The 20,510-nt window shown below is 43.8% G+C and overlaps 1 protein-coding gene across 1 annotated transcript; it reads right to left on the reverse strand.

Moving 5' to 3' along the window:
- Positions 1-7,626: 7,626 nt before the first annotated feature.
- DMRT2 (doublesex and mab-3 related transcription factor 2) lies at positions 7,627-13,941 on the reverse strand. Its single transcript, XM_089511831.1, has 4 exons — positions 13,908-13,941; positions 12,575-13,165; positions 11,544-11,646; positions 7,627-8,684 (listed from the first exon to the last, which is right to left on the reverse strand). The coding sequence occupies exons 2-4, from the start codon at positions 13,124-13,126 to the stop codon at positions 7,627-7,629; spliced, it is 1,713 nt and encodes a 570-aa protein (XP_089367957.1). The 5' UTR covers positions 13,127-13,165; positions 13,908-13,941.
- Between the last annotated feature and the right edge of the window lie 6,569 nt (positions 13,942-20,510).

The raw sequence follows: 20,510 nt of genomic DNA on the forward strand, positions 1-20,510 counted from the left end.
ACTTGCCATCCTCCTCCTGACCACCTCACCACCCCACTCATCATGCCCAAGCTGCCTGTTATACACCCCAGCCACCCCCTCTGCCTACTGCTGGCAGGGGTGGGCAGCTACCATCCAGCAGCCCCTTTCCCCCATCCCATCCTCAGCTGCAACTGGCTCAAAATCCACCCATTCAGGCTTGTCCACTGCCTTGGCTCTCTCAGCCGGGATCACCGGGATCAAAGCCACTGAGAATGTGTGGGTTGTGGCAGATATGGTGAGCAAGCAACCAGCTCACTGTTCCACTGCCATCTGCCCATTTGGACTTCTCCATTGCCTTGTCTCTTGTCTGAGGTTGAGAGTGCCCAAGGCCTCAGAGAAGAATGGACGGGAGACAGTGGCTGAGGGGATCTGCTGCTGCCACCTGCCAGCTGGTCAGTTGGAAAAGGAAGGCAATGGTGGCAGGAAGGGGAGAAGTCTGTGGTTCCACTGCTTCTGCCATCACTAGTGGCACCTCCCTTTCCCAGCCAGCCAGCAGCCACATCAGACCAAGAACGGTCTGATGGGTGACAGCAGTACTGCACCCCACTCCCCATGGTTGCAGCGGGCAGAGAGTCCGACCGAGTGTTACCTCCCATGAGGTGTCACCTGGTGAAGTCTTCACCCCCACACTCCTTTAGTGATGCCCCTTCACCAAGTGTCTGGTTTAACATTATTAGCCCACACTTTCCATAAAAAATTGTTCCTTATCAATTTGCAAATCTGGATTCCCAAATAAAGTCAATTTGGCATGAGCATATGGGTTAAATTGCAATTGATGAGACAATACTTGTCACACATTTCTCATTGCTGAAGTTAGCAAAACACTGCCCCTTTTAATGAAATGAGAACCAAGCACTGTCCATTTGAATAGAGGTGCCAGAAATGAAGAATCCAAGGCTGCCCATGGTGCATTACCTACTTAAAATGAATATATCCAAAAATTAATACAAGATATCAAATATGCCCAATGTATGTAAGAAGATTTGGAAGGCTGAACTCTCCTTCTTTGGTTGGAATTTGCATCCTTTTCATTGAAACTCTTGGAGGAAATGTTTTTAAACAGAGGCTTCATAGCCATCTTTTGGGGGTGCTTTGCTTGTGTATTCCTGTATGGCAGGGGGTTGGCCCTTGGCCCTTGAGGTCGCTTCCAGCTCTATGATTCTATGATTCTGTTATCATAGTTCATCATTATATCAGTCCTGAGAAAGTGGGTATCAGATACTTGGATCATGGGGAGTCTATGACTTTCTAAGTAAATTAATTTCATGGCTGCCTTAAGACAACTGTTTTCCTTCATAATAACAGAAGCATCTAAGTTTAGCCATGTAGTCATAGCTTGGAAAGCCAACATGGTACAGAGCCAAGATACAGGGCCTCCATGTTACATCAGTATTCTTTGTTTAAGAATTCACAGCTAACAAACCAATCTGATGTGTGTTTATTTAGAAGTAAGCCATATGAGAGCTAGTGTGGTGTAATGGTTTGAGCGTTGGATGAGGACATTGTTTGAATCACCATATGGATATGGAAACTCACCGGGTGACTTTGGGTAAATCACTCTCTCTGAACTGTAGAGGAAAACAATGGCAAATAGCTTTTGAATAAACCTTACTAGAAAACCACAGGATAAAGTCACCATAAGTCAGAGTTAATTTGAAGGCACATAACAAGAACTGCAATTAAGCCATCAATTTCTGCTTTTATTGTTAATGCAAAATATACATTGATTATTAGTTCTTATTAACAATTACTGATTAACTGATTACTTAGGCCACATTAATGCTTAATAAGACTGATTAATAACAGAATAACTTCAGGAAATGAAAACTTTCATTTTTGTACTCTTTAGTAATTTCTAATGTCCATAGAGGGATCCTTTCCTAAATTCTAAAGACCTTTTCTAACCCTAGATTTTTCTAGCTGAAGCAGTGATGTATTAAATATGCAGAAGAAGACATTTCATACACACACAGCAAAAACCTTTCTTATGTAGAATACAGGAGGATTGAAAACATGCTGGTTCTATGTTGCTCACAGAAAGAGATATGGGTTGCAAGCTATAGAGCACTTCAAAATTTAATAAATGTTTTAAGCAGAAAGAAGGGTAGAGTTGAAAGTAAAAAAGAGCAAATGTTTGGAAGGCAACCAGAAAAAAATAAATAGAAATGGTGGAAGAAATTGAGATTGATGTTGGAAAAGTATTTCCAAATGTTACAGAATGCAGAATGTCTTCAGAATTTTGGACAAGGATTGCAGCTGGGGGATATACAAGGTATAGCTACTGCATCTGACTCCTCCTGCTTCACCCCTGCTTTGGAGGGGAAACAGCAATCCCTATTATTATTATTATTATTATTATTATTATTATTTAATCTCTTTCAAATAGCCAGTGTGGTGTATTGGTCTGACTGCAGTTCCTTTTATTTCCTTTTTTTTAAGACCTTGTTTTTCTTAATTGCAAAGAGATCCTTGTTTCACAGTTATTAGGAAGAAGATGCTTTGAAAATACATATAAATTGTGCTAGAAAATATTTGGCATGGCTCTCCTCCGTGCTGGGATTTAGGGAAATTTAGGTGTTCAAAGAGTGATTTCGCCATCCAGAAAGCAAATTCAGCATGATGAGAGTATCTGGTAGGGCAAGATGCCATGCATGCACTCCATTCAGAAAACAAATAGATCAGACTCACATTGTATAAGCAGTCCAGAAAATTTTAATGTGAATGATTGCACCTTGGGTAATATTTGCAACATATGTTTTGCATACAGACATTGCACTCCCCTGGTATGCATGTATCTTGACAATACATTCGTGAAACCTGGAGCAATAAATCAATAAGACAATTGCAACTCCACAGGCCAAATCCTGGTTCTTTTGGGACTATTCATATATTCATCTGTTTCTTTCTCTAGGGTCATATTGCTGGCTAGGAGTCAGATGTATGTATGTTTCACCTTGCAAGCATGGTCTTTGGGGGCAAGAACACTGCTCCCCAGAATTTGCATTTGATTTTGTATGCTTTTGGAGAAAGTGAAGAATCTTCTGTGTGGAAGGTTAATATGCCTGTTATTTCCTGGTGGTTTTGTGGGTTTTTTAAAGCATACTGTAAGATGGGTGGGAATGTCTTTTGAAAATGGCTAGTCAAGCACCTGCTAGATTGCTTGCAAGCATATTCAGCTACATTCCAAAACATGACCAGCCAGTGGTCTCTTGGCCAAGACTTCTCAGAACATCTGATGTGAGGGACCAGCAATTTTTTTTCTAACATGCCAAGGACCAGTACCATATTTATGTCCATGGGCTACAATTGTTTATTGTTTTCTTGGTGGTTTTCAAATAAGTGGCCATCTTACTGTCTTGAAGCATAAAAAGGAGAAAGGAGAGTGGGGAAGGAAATGTGGCAGCACCTTTAACACTAATTGGTTTTTATTTTTGGATGAGCTTTCATGGATATTAATCCATTTCTTCAGATGCAGTACAGAAAATGACAGGACACCCCTAGTGGTCACCTATAGTCCCCAGCTGGGACCACTCAAGTACATTATCAACAAGTTACAACCAGTTCTGGAAAATAACACAGGGGCAAAACAGATGGTCAAAATAAGCAGATTTCCAGTTGGCTTCGAGACACGACATTCAGATGATGCACATCTTGAAGCCGTCCAGAAAGTACACCCAAGCCATGCTACAGGGAAAAAGCTAGACTAAAAAGGAGCTGGATTTTTCAACTTCTTCCAGGGAAGTCTACTCCTTCACATGTACATATAAATGCATCATTGCCAGGGTGGCTCTAACGGGGTGCTCTTTCCAAACCCTAACCCTAATTGTGTGTGTAAACACCCTATCGCAGGAGAGCATTTAAAATGGACAGAGCTGCCATACCCAAGCAATGGGGGGTGGCAATGCCTAAAAGAGAAACCGTGACACCTCTCATGGAGATGAGTACAACATACACAAAACAGACAGTCAAAGAGGGGACATTGAGTGAAGGAGGATGAAGGGGGCATGATTGTACCTTGCCATCATCTGCATGGGCACACCTCTGCTCCGCTGCCCTGTCCTGGTGAAGCACTGCAGGTTCACAGGGATGGCCATTCAATAGGAAGGCAGCTACTGGAGATTCGTATGCAGAAATGGTGGGGGAACAGTTTTAAAAAGTGCCCAGTGGCGCAGCTTGATGCTATGCCATGCTGTCATGACATGAATACTCCATCTGCCTTGGGAGTGGTGGTGCAATTGGTGGGGTTTGGTAAAGGCAGCATCAAGCTGCCCATCTGTGTTGCTCTCACAAGCTTTTGGAGGCAGGCCTTTATTATCCTGCAGACTGCCTCTAATTCTTAAAGTACTACTACTTAAAGCAGGATACATAACACAGATAGTAATGCAGGGACAGGACCCCACCACAAACCCAGATGCCAATTCTATCCCCATATCTGGGAGAAATATTACAGGGGCCAATAACATCACTGACAATATCAGAGGTACATTTACTTGCTCTTCCTCCAATGTGATATATGCCATCCTGTGCCAGCAGTGCCTCTCTACACTCTACATTGGACAAACAGATTTGATTAATGGACTCAAATCTGACATTAGAAATGTTGCAGTTGCAGAACATGTCAACCTTCGTGGACACACAGAAAGGGATTTATAGGTTACAATCCTTGAACAAGGAAATTACAAAGGGAGAATAGGAAGAAAAACAGCTGAATTGAATTATGCTAACAAATTCCAATCCATAAGCAGAGGTATGAACAACAACAATGGCTTCTGCCACATTACATAGATTAACACAAGACTCATTTCTACTGCACATATAACAAAAGGAATCTTCTCAGGATCCGTTCACACCATGCTGTTATAGCACTATGATTCTGTTTTAACTATCATGGTCCAATCCTATGGAGCCCTGCAAACTGCAATTTAAGGAGAAGCTATGTGGCCATGTTCTAGCAGAGTTTCTTTCTGACGTTTCGCCAGCATCTGTGGCTGGCATCTTCAGAGAATGCTTTGCCTGGAAAAAGTTGGTTGTATATATACTGTGAATGCAGGAATGATTTGCATGTGTATTGTTCTGTGTTAATGGCCGGCCTCAGGCTGGGAGGCTAATGCAAAAGAGGATTAATGTCTGCTAATTGGTGATCATTATCTACTGGAAAAGCCCCTGACTCTGAATGGTTTCCCGTTTGCATTTGCTGAGTCCTTATTTTGCTATTCCTCAGGACTGGTAGCCAAATTTTGTTCACTTTAAGGGTTTCTTCTTTCTGGTTGAAATTGTCCAGGTGTTTGTGGATTTCAATGGCTTCCCTGTGCATCCTGACATGGTAATGGTTGGCATGGTCCAGAACTTCAGTGTTTTCAAACAGTATTTTATGCCCAGGATGGTTTGTGGCATGTTATGCTACTGGATGGACCAGTCTGCAGTGTCTCTCATGTTCCTTGATTCTTGTTTGCACACTGCGTTTGGTGGTCCCTATGTAGACTTGTCCGCAGCTGCATGGTATGCGGTAAACTCCTGCAGCTGTGAGAGGGTCTCTCTCTTTTTACAGGCAAAGCATTCTCTGAAGATGCCAGCCACAGATGCTGGCGAAACATCAGGAAGAAAATCTTCTAGATCATGGCCACATAGCCCGAAAAACCCACAAAAAACTATGGATGCCGGCCATGAAAGCCTTCGACTTTACCTTAAGGAGAAGCATTTAAAATTTTCAGCTACAGAACTCAAGTGCCTCCTCAAAGTAAAACAACCCATCCACAGTTAAAGTCGTGTGTGAAAGAGTCTTCAGAGAGAGTTCTGAATTCAGGGAAACTGACTTTTGATAAGCTGGTGTATTGCTGTCACACACACTTGGGAATGTGAACAGCAAAAAGATGCTCTCACATTAACCTTCGCATAATTTAATTTATCTGAAAAATGTCTTCTCTGTGATTGCCACACCAGTGATTTTCACTTCTAACATTGTTATCCTTTGCCTATCTATTCAGATGTATATCTTGCTAAAGGAGGAAAAATGGGAGGTGTCTCAAGAAACCAGGAAGGATGACTAAAGAACTTTCAGTGGAGCTAAGTTTTAAATGGGGCATGTATAAGAAATGGAAAAGGGGCAAAAGCACCAAATTAGAGTTCAAACAAACAGCGAGCATGTGTAGGGGTAAAGTCAGAAAAGCTCAAGCATAGAATGAGCTCAGGCTTGCTAGAGAGATTAGCAACAATAAAAAAGGCTTTTTTGGGTATGATGGCCCTGTACCGACCTCCGGTTTGCAGTGGCATGGGGCTGATTTTGGGGCTTGGGACTGCAGAACATCCGCACACTCCGCATGCATAAAGAAACCCCATTTATAGCAGGTTCCTTTGGGTGTGGAGGAAGGCCACGCAGTTTGTCTGCTGCGGCATCCCTCAAGAGGAAAACGGGGCGGCTCCAGCCCGCCCTTTCAGGGCAGTCTGTTGAGCCCCGTTCTCAGCAAAATGAAGAAGAAAGAAATGGTAGGGCCACTGTGTGGAGAAGATGGCAAAATGCTAACAGAAGACAGAGAAAAGACAGAATTACTCAACACCTTCTTTGCCTCAGTCTTCTCACAAAAGGAAAAAGGTGCTCAACCTGTGGAAAATGGAGCAGAGGACACAATAGGGGAAATGCAGCACCGAATAAGTAAATAGGTAGTAGAGGAATACCTGGTTAATCTAAATGAATTTAATTCTCCAGGACCAGATGAACTACATCCAAGGGTATTAAAAGAACTGGCAAATATAATCTCAGAGCCATTGTCAATTATCTTTGAGAACTCCTGGAAAACAGAAGTCCCAGCAGACTGGAGGAGGGCAAACTTTGTCCCCATCTTCACATGTACACAATGCTATCCTGTCTAAACCCCACTTGTTCTAAACAGGAAGAGAATGGGGGAAAGAAAATGCTGGAATTGTCCAACATATTCTACTTTAATTGCCATGGCAACATCATGTGGAATTCTGGGGTTTGTAGTTTAGTGAAACTTAAGAGCTTTCTAGCTGATTAATTCTAAATGTTCCTTCCTCAACTGTAAATCCCAGGATTCCATAGGATGTTGCCATGGAATATAAAGTTTCAACAGTGCAGTGTGATAAGGCTCTTAGATTTTGTGGAAGAAAGTGGGAATTAAAACCCCATGTCCACCCAAAAAAATGTTTTATTTGCAAAACAATTAAATATATTTATTTACATATGAAAAACATGCATATTTATGTACACATTAAAATCACCATTTACATCCCAAATTCCTTTATACAAAATTGTAATGTGATACATCAACTTTGCAGAAGGCATGGCAGTAATCTTTACATTGAAAACAATGGGCACAACCCATTAAGGGAATCTGCGTTTAAAATATATCATTAGCTGTACTGAAGTAAGTTGATTTCCAAGGAGCAAGTCAAAATCTTGAACTACTTTACTTAAATATAATCTTCCAAATATATCTTGGATCAGAGTATGAAGTCTCTTGCAGCCTAATCCCAAACGAGTTTAATCAGAAATAAGTTCAACTGAATGCACATGTACTTTAGTTCCTAATAGGATTTCAACCATAAGTGCAAACGCAGTACTTTGGGTCCTTTGAAAATTACATTATCTTACTGAGAAACATTGGTCACCAGTGATGTTGGCCGCTTAAGAATTGATTCAACAGAAAATGACAATGGTTCATTGGTTGACAATTTTGTCACAACTTGCTTAGTCCCCAAAAAGTCTTTTGCGTATCTATCAATAGTGAATTTGTATTTCTGGTTCTCTTTGATGGTGTTCTCTCTGTACTTCTTGGATGCCTCTTCAAACGTCATTTTTAACTCTGGTCCTGATCTGTTGTATAGTGTCTGTTGGAATAATGAATGGAAGGGGCTATATTTGGGAGGTGCTGGTGGAGGTGGCAGCTGCTGCTTGGTGGTTTCTTTGCTGATCTTGCTGAGGGAGTGTCCTTGAGGAACCAGATTATCCTTGTCAGAGATCTGTGAGAAAGTCCTCTTAGGGGGTGAAAAGGCTGATCTCTCACGAGTCTCCTGAGGAATGTGTTGGAGTTCATTTGGAGATGGCTGAATTTCTTGAACAGGAGGAAGCAGGAATGAGTTTTCATTCTTTGAGGGCATCACATCATGCTCAGGGTTTGGACAATCCTGGCCTTGTGAAGCCTTAGGATCCCAGACAGCCCCAGGTTTGAGAGACTGCACTGCAGAGGCATTTAGCAGGCACTGCTGATAGAGAAGGGCATCATTGAGGGGACCACACTTTGGCCATACCAGGAACCTTGAGGGTAAAGGGTATTGCCTGTAGGTGGTGGCTACACTCACATTTGATGAAATGAGTTCCATGTTCCCTGAACCTGAATACTGCATAGTTAGATCTAGGCAAGTTGGTAGGAAGCCACAGAATTCCTTATTGGAAGCTTCAACCTGATTTGGACTAAAGGCAGTTTTGTACGGATTATATTCTGTTCCATGCACCATGCGGTTAGGCAGGAAAAAGGCAGCAGCCTGGGTGGCTTCCAACATTTCTCTTTCCTTGAACTCCCTTTCAAGCATAATGTTCTCCAGCTCTTTGTCTGCAAAAGCCCGCCTTTTTCTCATTCTGTCACTCACAGGAGATGGCAAGGATGAATTCCCACTAAGGTAAGGATCTGCTGGGATGGGCCGGTAACCTGAAAAACAAAAAGGAGTTTGTCATTTGAACAATGGGTTAATGAATAAAAAGAAGCATTAAAGTGCTTAGAAAGCTGCTTGTGCAAGGAATCATTACCTGCTGCACAGTTATTAGTGTGCACAATTTGCAACAATTGTATTTATGTATATAGCACTTCAAAGCAGGCACAATGCTTTACCATTCTTATCAATAAGTGGCTTCAAACACTGTGCAAATGCAGAAAACATAACTGCCTTGCACTTCCTGCTTTCTGACTCCCAAAACACAATCTGCAAACATCTCTCCATGATGAGATTTATTGTTATGAACCATCTTTGTAACCTAAGTTCATTCATCTCGCAATAGGAGAAGGTGTACAAACTGTCCTTTTTACAACATACAAGAGGTGCAGAAGTGATCCATGCTGTGATTGCTTTTAATCATGTCCCCAGCCACACTATTAAATACATAACAACCTCATGAGGCAGCATTTTTATATTCCCTTTTCAGAATACCAATTTCTGTTTCCTCATTGAAGGAGTTTTAATATCGTTTGCAAAGACATCTGTACCTATAACTGGTGCATTTCTATTCTCTAAAGATGACTTGCTATGTACACAAACATGGTAGGAAAAAATCCAAGGAGTACTAGAAGAAAAGAGAAAGAAAATTAAGACAAATCAGGGAAAGGAATGTGGGAAATAATTTTCTTTTCTAAAGATAACATCCTGGAGATACTGCAAATATTGGACTGAGAGTAACAGAGACAGAAAGAGACAGAGAGAGAGGAGAGATATTTTTTAATATTACTATCATACACACCCTTAACTGTCATAAATGCTCCAACTAAGTTCAATAACCTTTACTTTCCAAGAAGTGTGTGGAAAGACATATTATCTTTGTTTGCTCTTACTAAGTCACTTGGCTACTAAATATGTGCATTATCCATAAAAAAATATTGTATCCTGATATAGAAAAAGTCAGGATGAGCTTTTCAAGACATTGTAACTGGCCTTAAACTACTGAGAGAAAAACAGCCATAACGCATTGGGCAAAACACAACAGTGTCGGATCTGTTATAAATATCAGTATGCATTTGTTCTGATTAAGAAGCACATGATATTCAAAGGATACTTTAGAACACTCAACTGTCCTGCAAATCAAGCCTTCGGGGAGCCAGTTACCACAAACTACCCTTTGGGAAGGTTCCTGAAGCCCTATTATAAAGCAGGCCCTCAATAACCACATATTCTCCATCCATGGATTCAATTATCCACAGCTTGAAAATATCTGCCCCCCCCACACACACACACACACACACACACACACACACACACAAATCCAAAACATGAACTTTGATTTTGCCATTTTATAGAAAGGACACTATTTTACCATGCCACTGCATATAATGGGTTTGAGCATCTACAGATTTTGGTATCCATGGAAATCCTGGAACCAAGCCTCAGTGGACAACATTGTATATTGATACCCTTTCCTGTGATTTTCTGAATGCATTTTGGTATTATTATATTGTAAGATAGGATTTGTATTAAAACATAATGTTAATAAACCAAACGCATCACAAGAATCCAGAGTTCTTTTTCTGATGGTTCATTCACACCTTGTCAGAAACTGCATGGAAACTAAACCTAGATCCATTTCTGCATGGAAACGAAACCTAGATCCATTTACTGCTGGCTTTTAACAAACCTGGCAACGTCTTAACATTTTATATTATAGTTTTTGGGCCAAGGGAACAGTCTGCTCTTAGGCGTTTGTGTATGTGCATAAAACAAAAATGTAAACTGGACAGAACCCAATCATATGTCCTAAAAATATTGACCGATCACATACAAATCCACTGGTGACACTAGGATTTGAAACCGAGTTCTGCGTCTGTCTCTTCAGAAGGAAGTCCAGCTGAGTTCAGTTGGACTCACTCCCTTCCAAGGCTTTCTGCAGAGGCTGGAATTCCTGACAGTCAAATCCTATACATATCTTCTCAAATGTAAATCCCATTCCATTCATTCAGATTTACTCTCTGATAATTGTATCTAGAATTGGTACAGCTAGCAGTTGTACCTGTACATTGCCTCAATCCTAAATAATCCTAGATGAGTACTGGTAAATTCCACTAAATCCAAAAGGATTCATTTCCAAATCGATAAGCACATGTTGGTCCTTGGAAGTTAAATGAGATGTAAGTCCAAAATTCAAATGTATCAAAGCAAGTTAACTTCTTCCATTCATTTTAATGGGAGTAGGTTTGCATTACTAATAATTGGCATATGAATTAAAAAAACCATCCTGAGAAAACAAATTAATCAAACCTGTATTAAATAAAAGAGATGCTGTACTGGTGAAACTGTTTTCCAGGTCACTTAAAATTAAGCATTTCTCTATTAAATTTTTTCAGAGCTGTTTTATCATTCCAATTTTGATATTAAAATTGCCTTCAGTCATGTATTTTAATTTTAAAATAAAGCTTCTTTAAAATGTAAATTTCCCCATTCTTGGCATGTGCATTTGCCCATGACTAGGTTCACAAAGATCACTGCAATGTGTTTGATTAACACCACAGTTATACATTTGATTCAAATTAAGGCAGAATTGAAAGAGGAGGCATTTATTCAAAACGCATTTCATTTTTTGACAGCGATGGATGGTCGTTTGTAGGGTTGTCTTACTGAACTATTCAAATTTGCATGGTGTTGTGGCCTATTACAACTGGGCTTGTTTGTCCAGTTTCCTGGAATTGGTGATCATCAAAGTAATACAAAAAGGTGACCATGCAAGGCATTTGACTCCAGCTGTAAATATAGCAGCAACAACTGAGGCACATAAAGAATAAACAGTTTCTAGGGCTAGAATGCATTACCTTCCAAGATGCTTTTAGCCAGCAAACTCGGTGTCCGGACATGCCTTTGGTACACTGTCTTGCGTTCAAAGTTTGCTTGTTTCCCTGTAAGCCCTTTCTTATCCTGGTAAAAGACATTTAAAATTAACCAACAAAAAGAAGAAGAAAACCAGATTATTTCTTTCCCCGATGAATTCTGCCTGATGTACTGTTTTTCAAAGCTGTGACATGGACAGGATGCCTGCCCTTTTCCCCAAATGTAACCAGCCCTACAGCAGCACAATACTGGAGAGTAGGCCCTACAGAGTGTCAGGCTGGTCCAAAACACACTGCGGAAATAATCCAGTTTGAGACCGCTTTGGCTCAGTGCCAGGGAATATCTGGGAACTGTAGTTTTGTGAGACATTCAGCTTTCTCTGTTAGAGAGTTCTGGTGCCACCATAAACTACAACTCCCAGGATCGAGGAGCTGTTTGACCCCACTTTTAATGCCATGAGCCCATGATATGGAACTCTGGGAATGGTAGCCGAACTCTGGTGCCACACCAACCTACCATTCCCAGAATTCCATAGCACTGAACCATAACAGTGAAAGTGGGGTCAAACCGGATGATTTTAGCAGTGTGGATGCAGCCTTCAAGTCGTTTCCGACTTCGTGGTCCAAAACAATCCAGTTTGAGACCGCTTTAACTGCTCAGTGCTATAGAAATCCTGCGAATTGTAGTTTATTGTGGCTCCAGAGCTCTCTCTAATGTCTCACAAAAGGACAGCTCTGAGGATTCCTTAGCATTGAGCCAGGGCAGTTAAAGTGGTCTCAAACCGGATTGTTTCTGCAGCATGTTTTGGACCACAGTCGATTCCGACGATACTTTCACGGGGTTTTCTTGGCTGTTTCATCGGCGGGGGGCGGGGGGGCGTGTTGGGGTTGGCACTGCCATCCTCCGAGGCTGAGAGAGTGTGACTTGGCCCAGTGTGTGCCTCAGGCGGAGAAAGAGGGGAAGGCCGAAGGGGAGTCTTGTGGGGGGGGTAGGGGGTGCTGTGTGTCTGGCTCACCTCGGTGGCCTGCTGCCTGCGGAGGGCCACCTGGGCGGCCATGACGCGCTGCCTCTCGACCACCAGCAGGCAGTTGGCACACTGGCAGTCGCGCCAGCGGCAGAAGCGCTTGTGGCCCTTCAGGCAGGAGACCACGCCGTGGTTGCGGCACCGGGCGCACTTCGGGGTCCGGCTCAGCTTCCGACCAGCAGCAGCGGGGGGCTCCCCGCAAGACGGGGCCGGCGAAGATGGAGGTGGCAGTGCTGCTGAGGCCGGTCTCTCCGGGGCCTTGGTCGGAGGGGAGACCAGGGGAAGAGGAAGAGGAGGACCTCGCAGACCCCCGCCACCGTCCTCCTCCTCCTCCTCATCATCATCATCATCGTCCTCCATGTCCTCCTCTTCCATCTCCTCCTCCTCCTCCTCTTCCTCCTCCAGCCTGGGTCCAGGAGGCTCCTGGTGCTGCTGGGGCTGGCGATTCCCGTCCGCCTCCTCCTCTTCCTCCAGGCCCTCCACGTCGATTTCCCAGAGCTCTCCGCCGCCGCCGCCTCGGGCGCCCCTCTGCCCTTCGGCCATGCCTCGCCCTGCGCCCGCCAGGCTCCCCTGGGCTCACGCCTGCAAGGGAAGGGAGGGAGGGTGCCTCGTGTAAAAGATATATATATATATTATAGCTTAGGAGGGACCTTGTAGCACTTCTAAGACTTAAGAAAGAGGTGGGAGCAGGAGTCTACTTCCTCAGAGGCGTCTTTGGAGGCACCGGAGGAAGTGGGACTCATGGCCACCAACTTCTTTCTTTGGGATAGGCTGCATCCGCACGGCAGAAATAATCCGGCTTGACACCGTTTTAACTGCCGTGGTCCAATGCTATGCAATTCTGGGAACTGTGGTTTGTTGTGGCGTCAGAGCTCCCCCTCCATTGTGGCTCTGGTGTCACAACAAACGACAGTTCCCACAGTTCCATAGCATTGGGTCCTGGTCGTTAAAGCGGTGTCGAGCCGGGTTATTTGTGCACACAGCAGCTGCAGCCACAATCCCTTTGCATACTGATTTTGCAGACTTAACACGGCTAGGTCTTCATCTGTTGTAAGCCGCCTTGTTTCACAGCTCTGGGAGAAAAGTGGGATACCGATTCACTCAACAGATAAATCTGACCAGAGGAGGGAAGGTGGCCCTCTGTTTCAGGCGGGAAAAAAGGTTTTGGCCGCCCTCCGCCATGACAGAGAATGGGGTTTCAGTTCGTCGCCTCAGGCCTCTCTTTCTCCCAGCCACCGCCACTTTTCCTCACAAAAAGTGTCCCTTTCAATCCCGCCACAAATGCCAACTCTGAGGACTACAGAGTCCTGGGTCCAAAACACACTGCGTAAATAATCCAGTTTGAGACCGCTCTAACTAACTGCCCTGGCTCAACGCTAGGCAATTCTGGGGACTGTACTTTAGTGAGACCTTGAAGCCTCAGAGAGCTCTGGGGCCACAATAAAACTACAATCCCCAGGGCTCCCAAGCACTGAGCCAGGGCAGTTAAAGCGCTCTCAAACTGGATTATTTCTGCAGTGTGTTTTGGACCCTGGTCACAAGTCCCTGAGGAAGAAGACTCTGCCAGGGTGACTTGATCTCAAAGCACGACGGGGCCCCACAAAACGGAGGGCATTCAAGAAAAAATCGGGGGCATGCCCAAATAAAAGCTCAAAACACTTCGTATAAACTCATGTTCCAAATGAAGCCCAAAGAAATCTCGGTGTCCAGTGGTTTGAGAGCTGGACTTTGGCTCGTGAGACTAGGGTTCGAATCCCCTCTCAGCCATGGAAACCCATTGGGTGGCCTTGGGCAAGTCACACTCTCTCAGCCTCAGAGGGAGGCAAAGGCAAACCCCTTCTGAACAAAACCTGGCTCGCCTTTGGTTATGTACCTTTGAAGGTGAACCTATCCTGGGGCTTTCTTGACAAAGTTTCTTCAGAGGATATTTTCTTTTGTTGTTTTATCATTGCCTTCCTCTGAGGCTGAGAGAGTGTGACTTTCCCAAGGTCACCCGGGGGGTTTCCATGGCCAAGTTGGGATTTGAACCCTGGTCTCCAGAGTCGTAGTCCAACAGTCAAACCACTAGGCCACACTGGCTCGCCTTAGGGTCGCCATAAATCAGAAATGGCTTGAAAGCACACGACGACAACAACAACAGAAACCCACAATGCTCACACCTAACCTACAAGGGATTGCATTTCCCCCTTCTTCTTCTCACAATCTCTTTATTTGGCACCCCTTTCTAAATTAAAACAGCTAGGCAAGAAAGAAACATATTCTGCACATCATGAGGAGAGCAGGGTTCGAATCCTGCCTCGGCTATGGAAACCTACTGGGAAGGGAACCCTGGGCAAGTCACACTCTCTCAGCCTCGGAGGATGGCAATGGCAAACCTCCCTCCCCCCCTCCAAAGAAACATGCCAAGAAAACCCCAGGATAAGGTCGTCATCAGTCAGAAACGACTTACACATCCAAACAGGAGAAATAACCGCTCTGGGCCCCACAACAAACTCTAACTCCCAGAATTCCATAGCAAAGAGCCAGACAAAGAGTGAAAGTGGTGCCAAACCGGGTTATTTCTCCTGTTTGGATGCAGCCTAGAAGAGCTGGAAAACGGATGGTGTTCCCTTTCTCTTCCCACAGGAACCAAGGCAGCAGTCTCTTTCTGCAGGGCTTCTTCATCTTGTTGTTGTTGTTGTTGTTGTTGTGTGCCTTCCAGTCGTTTCTGATTTATGGCGACCCTGAAGCGACTCTATCACCAGATTTTCATGGCAAGTTCCCTTCAGAGGCTTTTTTGCTTTGCTTTCCCCCTTTGAAACGCCTCCTGGCAACTGTTAGGACTCCCTGCAGAAGAACTTCATTGCATTGCATTGCATGTTTTACTTGACAGTTGGTGCATGCAAACACGAAGACTGATGGCATCCAAACCTATTGATTAATGGAATGAATCTAACTGAACGAAACAATCCCCCGCTGCTTGTGCCGTTTTCATCAAGGCTCCAAAATCGGCGGAGATCACCGCTGCATCCTTGAAAACGCACTTTGCAAGAGCATGTGCCAAGCGCCCAGTGTGCAATGCCTGGCACTTTGCCCCATGGGCAAAGCATCCCTTGGTGCCCCCTTACCATCTGAGACTCAGGCCAGCTCCCATTTTAAGGACACCTCAGAAGTAAAGTCCACTGATTGATGGACAAGTCCCAAGTCCCTCTGGGAGAGCAGGGTTCCCTGGCAGATCCAGCAGAAATAAACGAAACCAAATCAATGTATCCGGGATTTGTAGACTAGTTAGATCTTGCAGCACCTTTGAGACTCACTGAAAGAAAGAAATCGTCAGGATGAGCTTTCGTAGACGTCAATCTACTTCCTCAGATGCATTGTATGTTGCCAACTTCTTTCTTTCTTTCAGTGAGTCTCAAAGGTGCTACTACAAGATCTCTCTCTACGTCCTGATTCTACAGAGTAACACAGCTATATCTTTGTATATTAGTAAGTTATTTTTCCCTGCCTATCTATTGCTGGCTCTACATTGAGGACACTCCAAACCCCTTACAACTGATGCCATTCTTTAGGGCTAGAACACAACTGTTGATATTGCTATCTGCTCCGATCCCTGAAATAACTTGCAGGTTCCCTTTGCATGTTGCCCAGTAAAGGGAGAATACAGCCACCCAAGGCCAAGGGCCCCCAGAAGAACCTACCCCTGTATTTCCCAGCAGACAGGGACATGGACTGGTCAGCTCAGGGCAGGAAGGAAAGAAGAGCTGGGGGCTGCAAAAGACTCTCATCTCTTCCAAGGCCTTTCAAACTCATGGATATGGAAAGGAGGCACAAGCGTTCAGTCTTCCTTGTTTCCGACATAGGGCGACCCTAAGGCCACCCTCTCCTGGGGTCTTCTTGGCAAGATTTGTTCAGAGGGGCTTTGCCCTTGCTATCCCTTGAGGCTGAGAGAGTGTGACTTACTTGGTGGGTCACCCAGTGGGTTTGAATGGCCGAACTGGGATCCCAACCCTGTTCTCCAGATTAATCCTGTAGCTCCGAAATTACAAACTTGATGTGTAAACTTATGCACACTTTCTCCGAAGTCACTCCCAAACCATTCGATGGGCCTCGTTTCTAACAAGACATCCTGGCGAACCCTTTGCCCAGGTAGAGTGGGTCCCAAAGCAGGAGCAAATATAAACAAGAGAGAGTGCCATAGCATGGAGCCCTGGCAGTTAAAGTGGCATCAAACCGGATTATTTCTAGCAGAATTCAAAAAGATATCGCCGAGTGGAATCAGTCTGGAGAGAGAGAGATCTTGCATCACCTTTGAGACTAACTGAGAGAAAGAAGTTGGCAGCAGGAGCTTTCCTAGACTTAGCTCTACTTCCTCAGATGCATGTGGACCCTATCCTGGGGCCAGGAAGCCTCCCGGAGAGAGAGCTCCATGGGACTCACTTCCGAGCACAGAATGCATCTGAGGAGGTAGACCCAAGTCTAGGCCAGCTCCTGCTGCCAAGCTCTTTCTTCCAGTGAGTCTCAAATGTGCTGCAAGATCTCTCTGCCTACGGATTATTTCTGTTCTGGAGTAAGAAAGGATGAAGAGAAGAGGGGAATCTGCTCCTGCACCACTAAGACATAATAGGCAACCCACTCACCAAAGCCCTGCTTGCAGGCGCCCTCGGCATCCAATCCGTCCTGCTAGGGCGAAGCCAGGGAAGCGCAGAGGGGCTCTCCTGCCTGCCTTGTTGCAACCAAGGAGGCTGGGATGGGGCAGAGAAGAGACCCCAAGGCCCTCAAGGCAAAGCCGCCATCGCCCTTCCCTTGGGCCTCGCAGCGATGCAGACCTCCAGCCTCCAGCCGCTTCCTCGGGGCTCTGCGGCGGCGTCTTGCCCGGCTTCCCGGTATTATCTCTCTCTCCCAGGTCCAAGGGACGGGCGGCCAAGTGATTGGTGCCTGGCCAGGCCCTCGAGTTTCTGATTGGCTGCCGGAGAATCCGAATCCCTCCCCCCTTCCTTCCTTCCTTCCTTCTCTCCCCGCCCTTTAGACTAGGATTAGCCAGTTTCTGCGCATCGTGTTTTCTCTGCTCCGCTTCGCAGGGTCACCTTTTTCTTGACCAGCGGCATCAGCAGCATTACTGGGAAGGGAAAGGGGAAAATATAGGGGAAGAAGTTGAAAGGCCCTGTTTGCCTTTCAGATACACACGCACAGGCCTGGAAAAAGAAGGCCACCCAAGGCTGCATCCACACCCTGAAGCACTAATCCGGTTTGAGACCGTTTGGCAGCCAAAGAGTCACCTGCAAAAGCAAGTCTGGCTGAGTCAGAAACAGAAGGACAAGGCTGACCATTCTTGGTGGAGGACAAAGCGGAAGGCTTATGAGCCTCTTCCCCATAAGGATGGAATCCGCAAAACGCAACTTGGGATAAGGCATCTATATGTCTTAAATGTAAAACAGAAATTCAAGGGATCCGAAACCACTCCATATATATTTTTGGTACCTGATGCGGATCCCCCCCCCCCTTGAATGCGAACAGATGTTTTTATTTTAAGGGGGGGGGATGTTACAGAAATATAGTGGCCAGAATAAAGAATTATGTATACAACAATTTTGTGGGAAATCTTTTCCTGTAAGCAAATGACTGGGCTATTACTCAAAGACACTTTTATACACACTTCATATAACTTGTTTATAATGCTTATATATACATTCACATATTTGCGGGGTTACCCATATATAGATATAGATATAGATGTACATATAGATATAGTTAAAGATAGATATAACTATAGATTCAGACTTTCTATATTCTTTTGCCAACATTCCCACTGATCTCACTTGGGATAAATTGTTAGGTCCCATTGAAAACTCTTGGAAGAAATTAATTAAGTCCCGAGTCCATTGATACGAATTAACATACAGTCCACGAAACCACAGTATGGTCAATTCATGATATAAATTAAGATGTAGTCCACAAAACCATGCCATAGTATATGTGTAGCTTTTAAAGTGTCACAGGGCTCTGTACTCATTGATATATATTGCAATATATTATACACTTATTAAATTAAGTATAAATTATCATAAGGTATAAATTAAGATCTAGTCCACGGAACCATAGTATGCTTAATTTATGATATGGATTTATGATATAATCCACAAAACCATAATATGGTTAATTCATTATATAAATTAACATATAGTCCACAAAACCATAGTATGATCAGTTTATGCTATGAATCAAGATACATATAGTCCACAAAACTATGGTATGGTTAATTCATTATATAAATTAACATATAGTCCACAAAGCCATGCTAGAATACATATATAGTCTTTAAAGTGTCACAGGAGTCTGTATTTCTATATTTTGCAACCCTGTGCAGTTTAAATCCTACGTATCTTTGAAGTCGCTCCCAGTGTGTAAAATGAACTTTGAGTCCCAGGCAAGTGTGGACAGGATCACATTGTCGGTGTGTATCCAACCCAGTTATTTCCTGAGGTGGAAAATTAAAGTCAGCATTAAAGCCTCTCTTCAGGGTGCGTTTAAATTTTTTTGCTACTTTGTTTTTGATTTCGTTTAGTAAAGGAGAAATAACTTTCAGGGTTTATTAGTTGCATTTTCATTTGCGTTTTATCTCCACATACGAAGTAAACCTCTGAACAAAAGAAAACGGTCTTGTTTGTTCTGACTATATGGAAGGACATTGGCTTAGTTTTATGAAAATACGAGTTTCCTTTAAACGGGCTATTTAGATAAAAATCAACACCGCCAACAGTTTCTCCACACGAAATTATATATATACAATAGTTTCATAACAAAATAAAAAACCGTGTTTTTCTATCAGCAAAATCATAGCCCGTTTTTCAAAGACACCTTGATACACACAACACACCACTTGTTGATAGTGCTTATATAGCTGTATCTTTGCAGGGCCATATATATATTTATACATATATACATACAAACAAAGGCCAGCATAACTGTGTCTAATGACAGCCACTTGATATAATCTTTCCAGGTTAAGGAACAAATCGTCTCCGGCCGGCATTTTAACTGTGCAGTTTGACCTTGCGGCTGGTTATGTTGGTGCGCCGAGGTTTTTAAAATATACTTCTTGTGTTAACAGTGTCAACAAAGGAGCACAGCCTGTTCCCTCCCTCCAAAACTGCCGTAAACTGCCCTTAAGTATCCTTTCTCACAATTTGCTCAATGCATAGGAGACACGTGGCAGCGAAAATCCGTTTCTAAAGCTTGCTCCGAGAGGCATCGCCCATTGCTTTCACTATTGCAGGGGATGGTTCGTTTCACATAATATATACTGGGATGAGACAGAGAGGAAATAGGCTGGATGAAACGAAATGCAAAGGTAAAACGGGTCTCACGACTATAGATTAGCAAAAGGTAAATGACAAATATTCGTTGCCACTGAAATCCAAGGGGGGAAATTAAATGCAAAGAATCCAGCTTTGGCCCGACTGATCCCTTTCTTTTTCAGTTGTCATCAATCATTTTCCTCGCAAATGATGCCAGAAGGTCTTTCAAGGGAAGGTTTTCAGCATCATGTCAGAAAAAAAAGCAAGCCTTACAGTCCAAAACACACTGCAAAAATAATCCAGTTTGAGGCCGCTTTAACTGCCCTGGCTCAATGCTAGCGAAATCTGGGAAGTCTGGTTTTACGAGGCTTTTAGCCTACTCTGTCAGAGAGCTCTGGTGCCACAATAAACTACAATTCTCAGGATTAAAGCGGTCTCATTACTTCTGGAGTATGTTTTGGAGGACCATTGTAGCCCAATCGTAGGCATAGTTGAAGTGAAGCCCAGCTATTTTATCCAGAGTTTTTTGTTTGTTTGTGTACATATGTCCCTTCAAGTCACTTGTCGACTTATGGCCACTCCATGAATTTCATAGAGTTTTCTTAGGCAAGTGGTTTTGCCAGTTCCTTCCTGAGAAATATCACCTAGTA

Source organism: Sceloporus occidentalis, unplaced genomic scaffold (genome assembly GCF_023333645.1).
Source record: "Sceloporus occidentalis isolate IW3139 unplaced genomic scaffold, rSceOcc1.0.p SCAF_1, whole genome shotgun sequence".
Classification (NCBI taxonomy): domain Eukaryota; kingdom Metazoa; phylum Chordata; class Lepidosauria; order Squamata; family Phrynosomatidae; genus Sceloporus; species Sceloporus occidentalis.

Excerpts from the sequence above, each read along its gene's own strand:
- DMRT2 (XM_089511831.1), bottom strand. The coding sequence starts at position 13,126 with ATGGCCGAAGGGCAGAGGGGCGCCCGAGGCGGCGGCGGCGGAGAGCTC. Across the intron at positions 11,647-12,574 it reads GCAGGCAGCAGGCCACCGAG|GATAAGAAAGGGCTTACAGG; the intron begins GTGAGCCAGACA and ends GTCTTTTACCAG. Across the intron at positions 8,685-11,543 it reads GGCTAAAAGCATCTTGGAAG|GTTACCGGCCCATCCCAGCA; the intron begins GTAATGCATTCT and ends TTTGTTTTTCAG.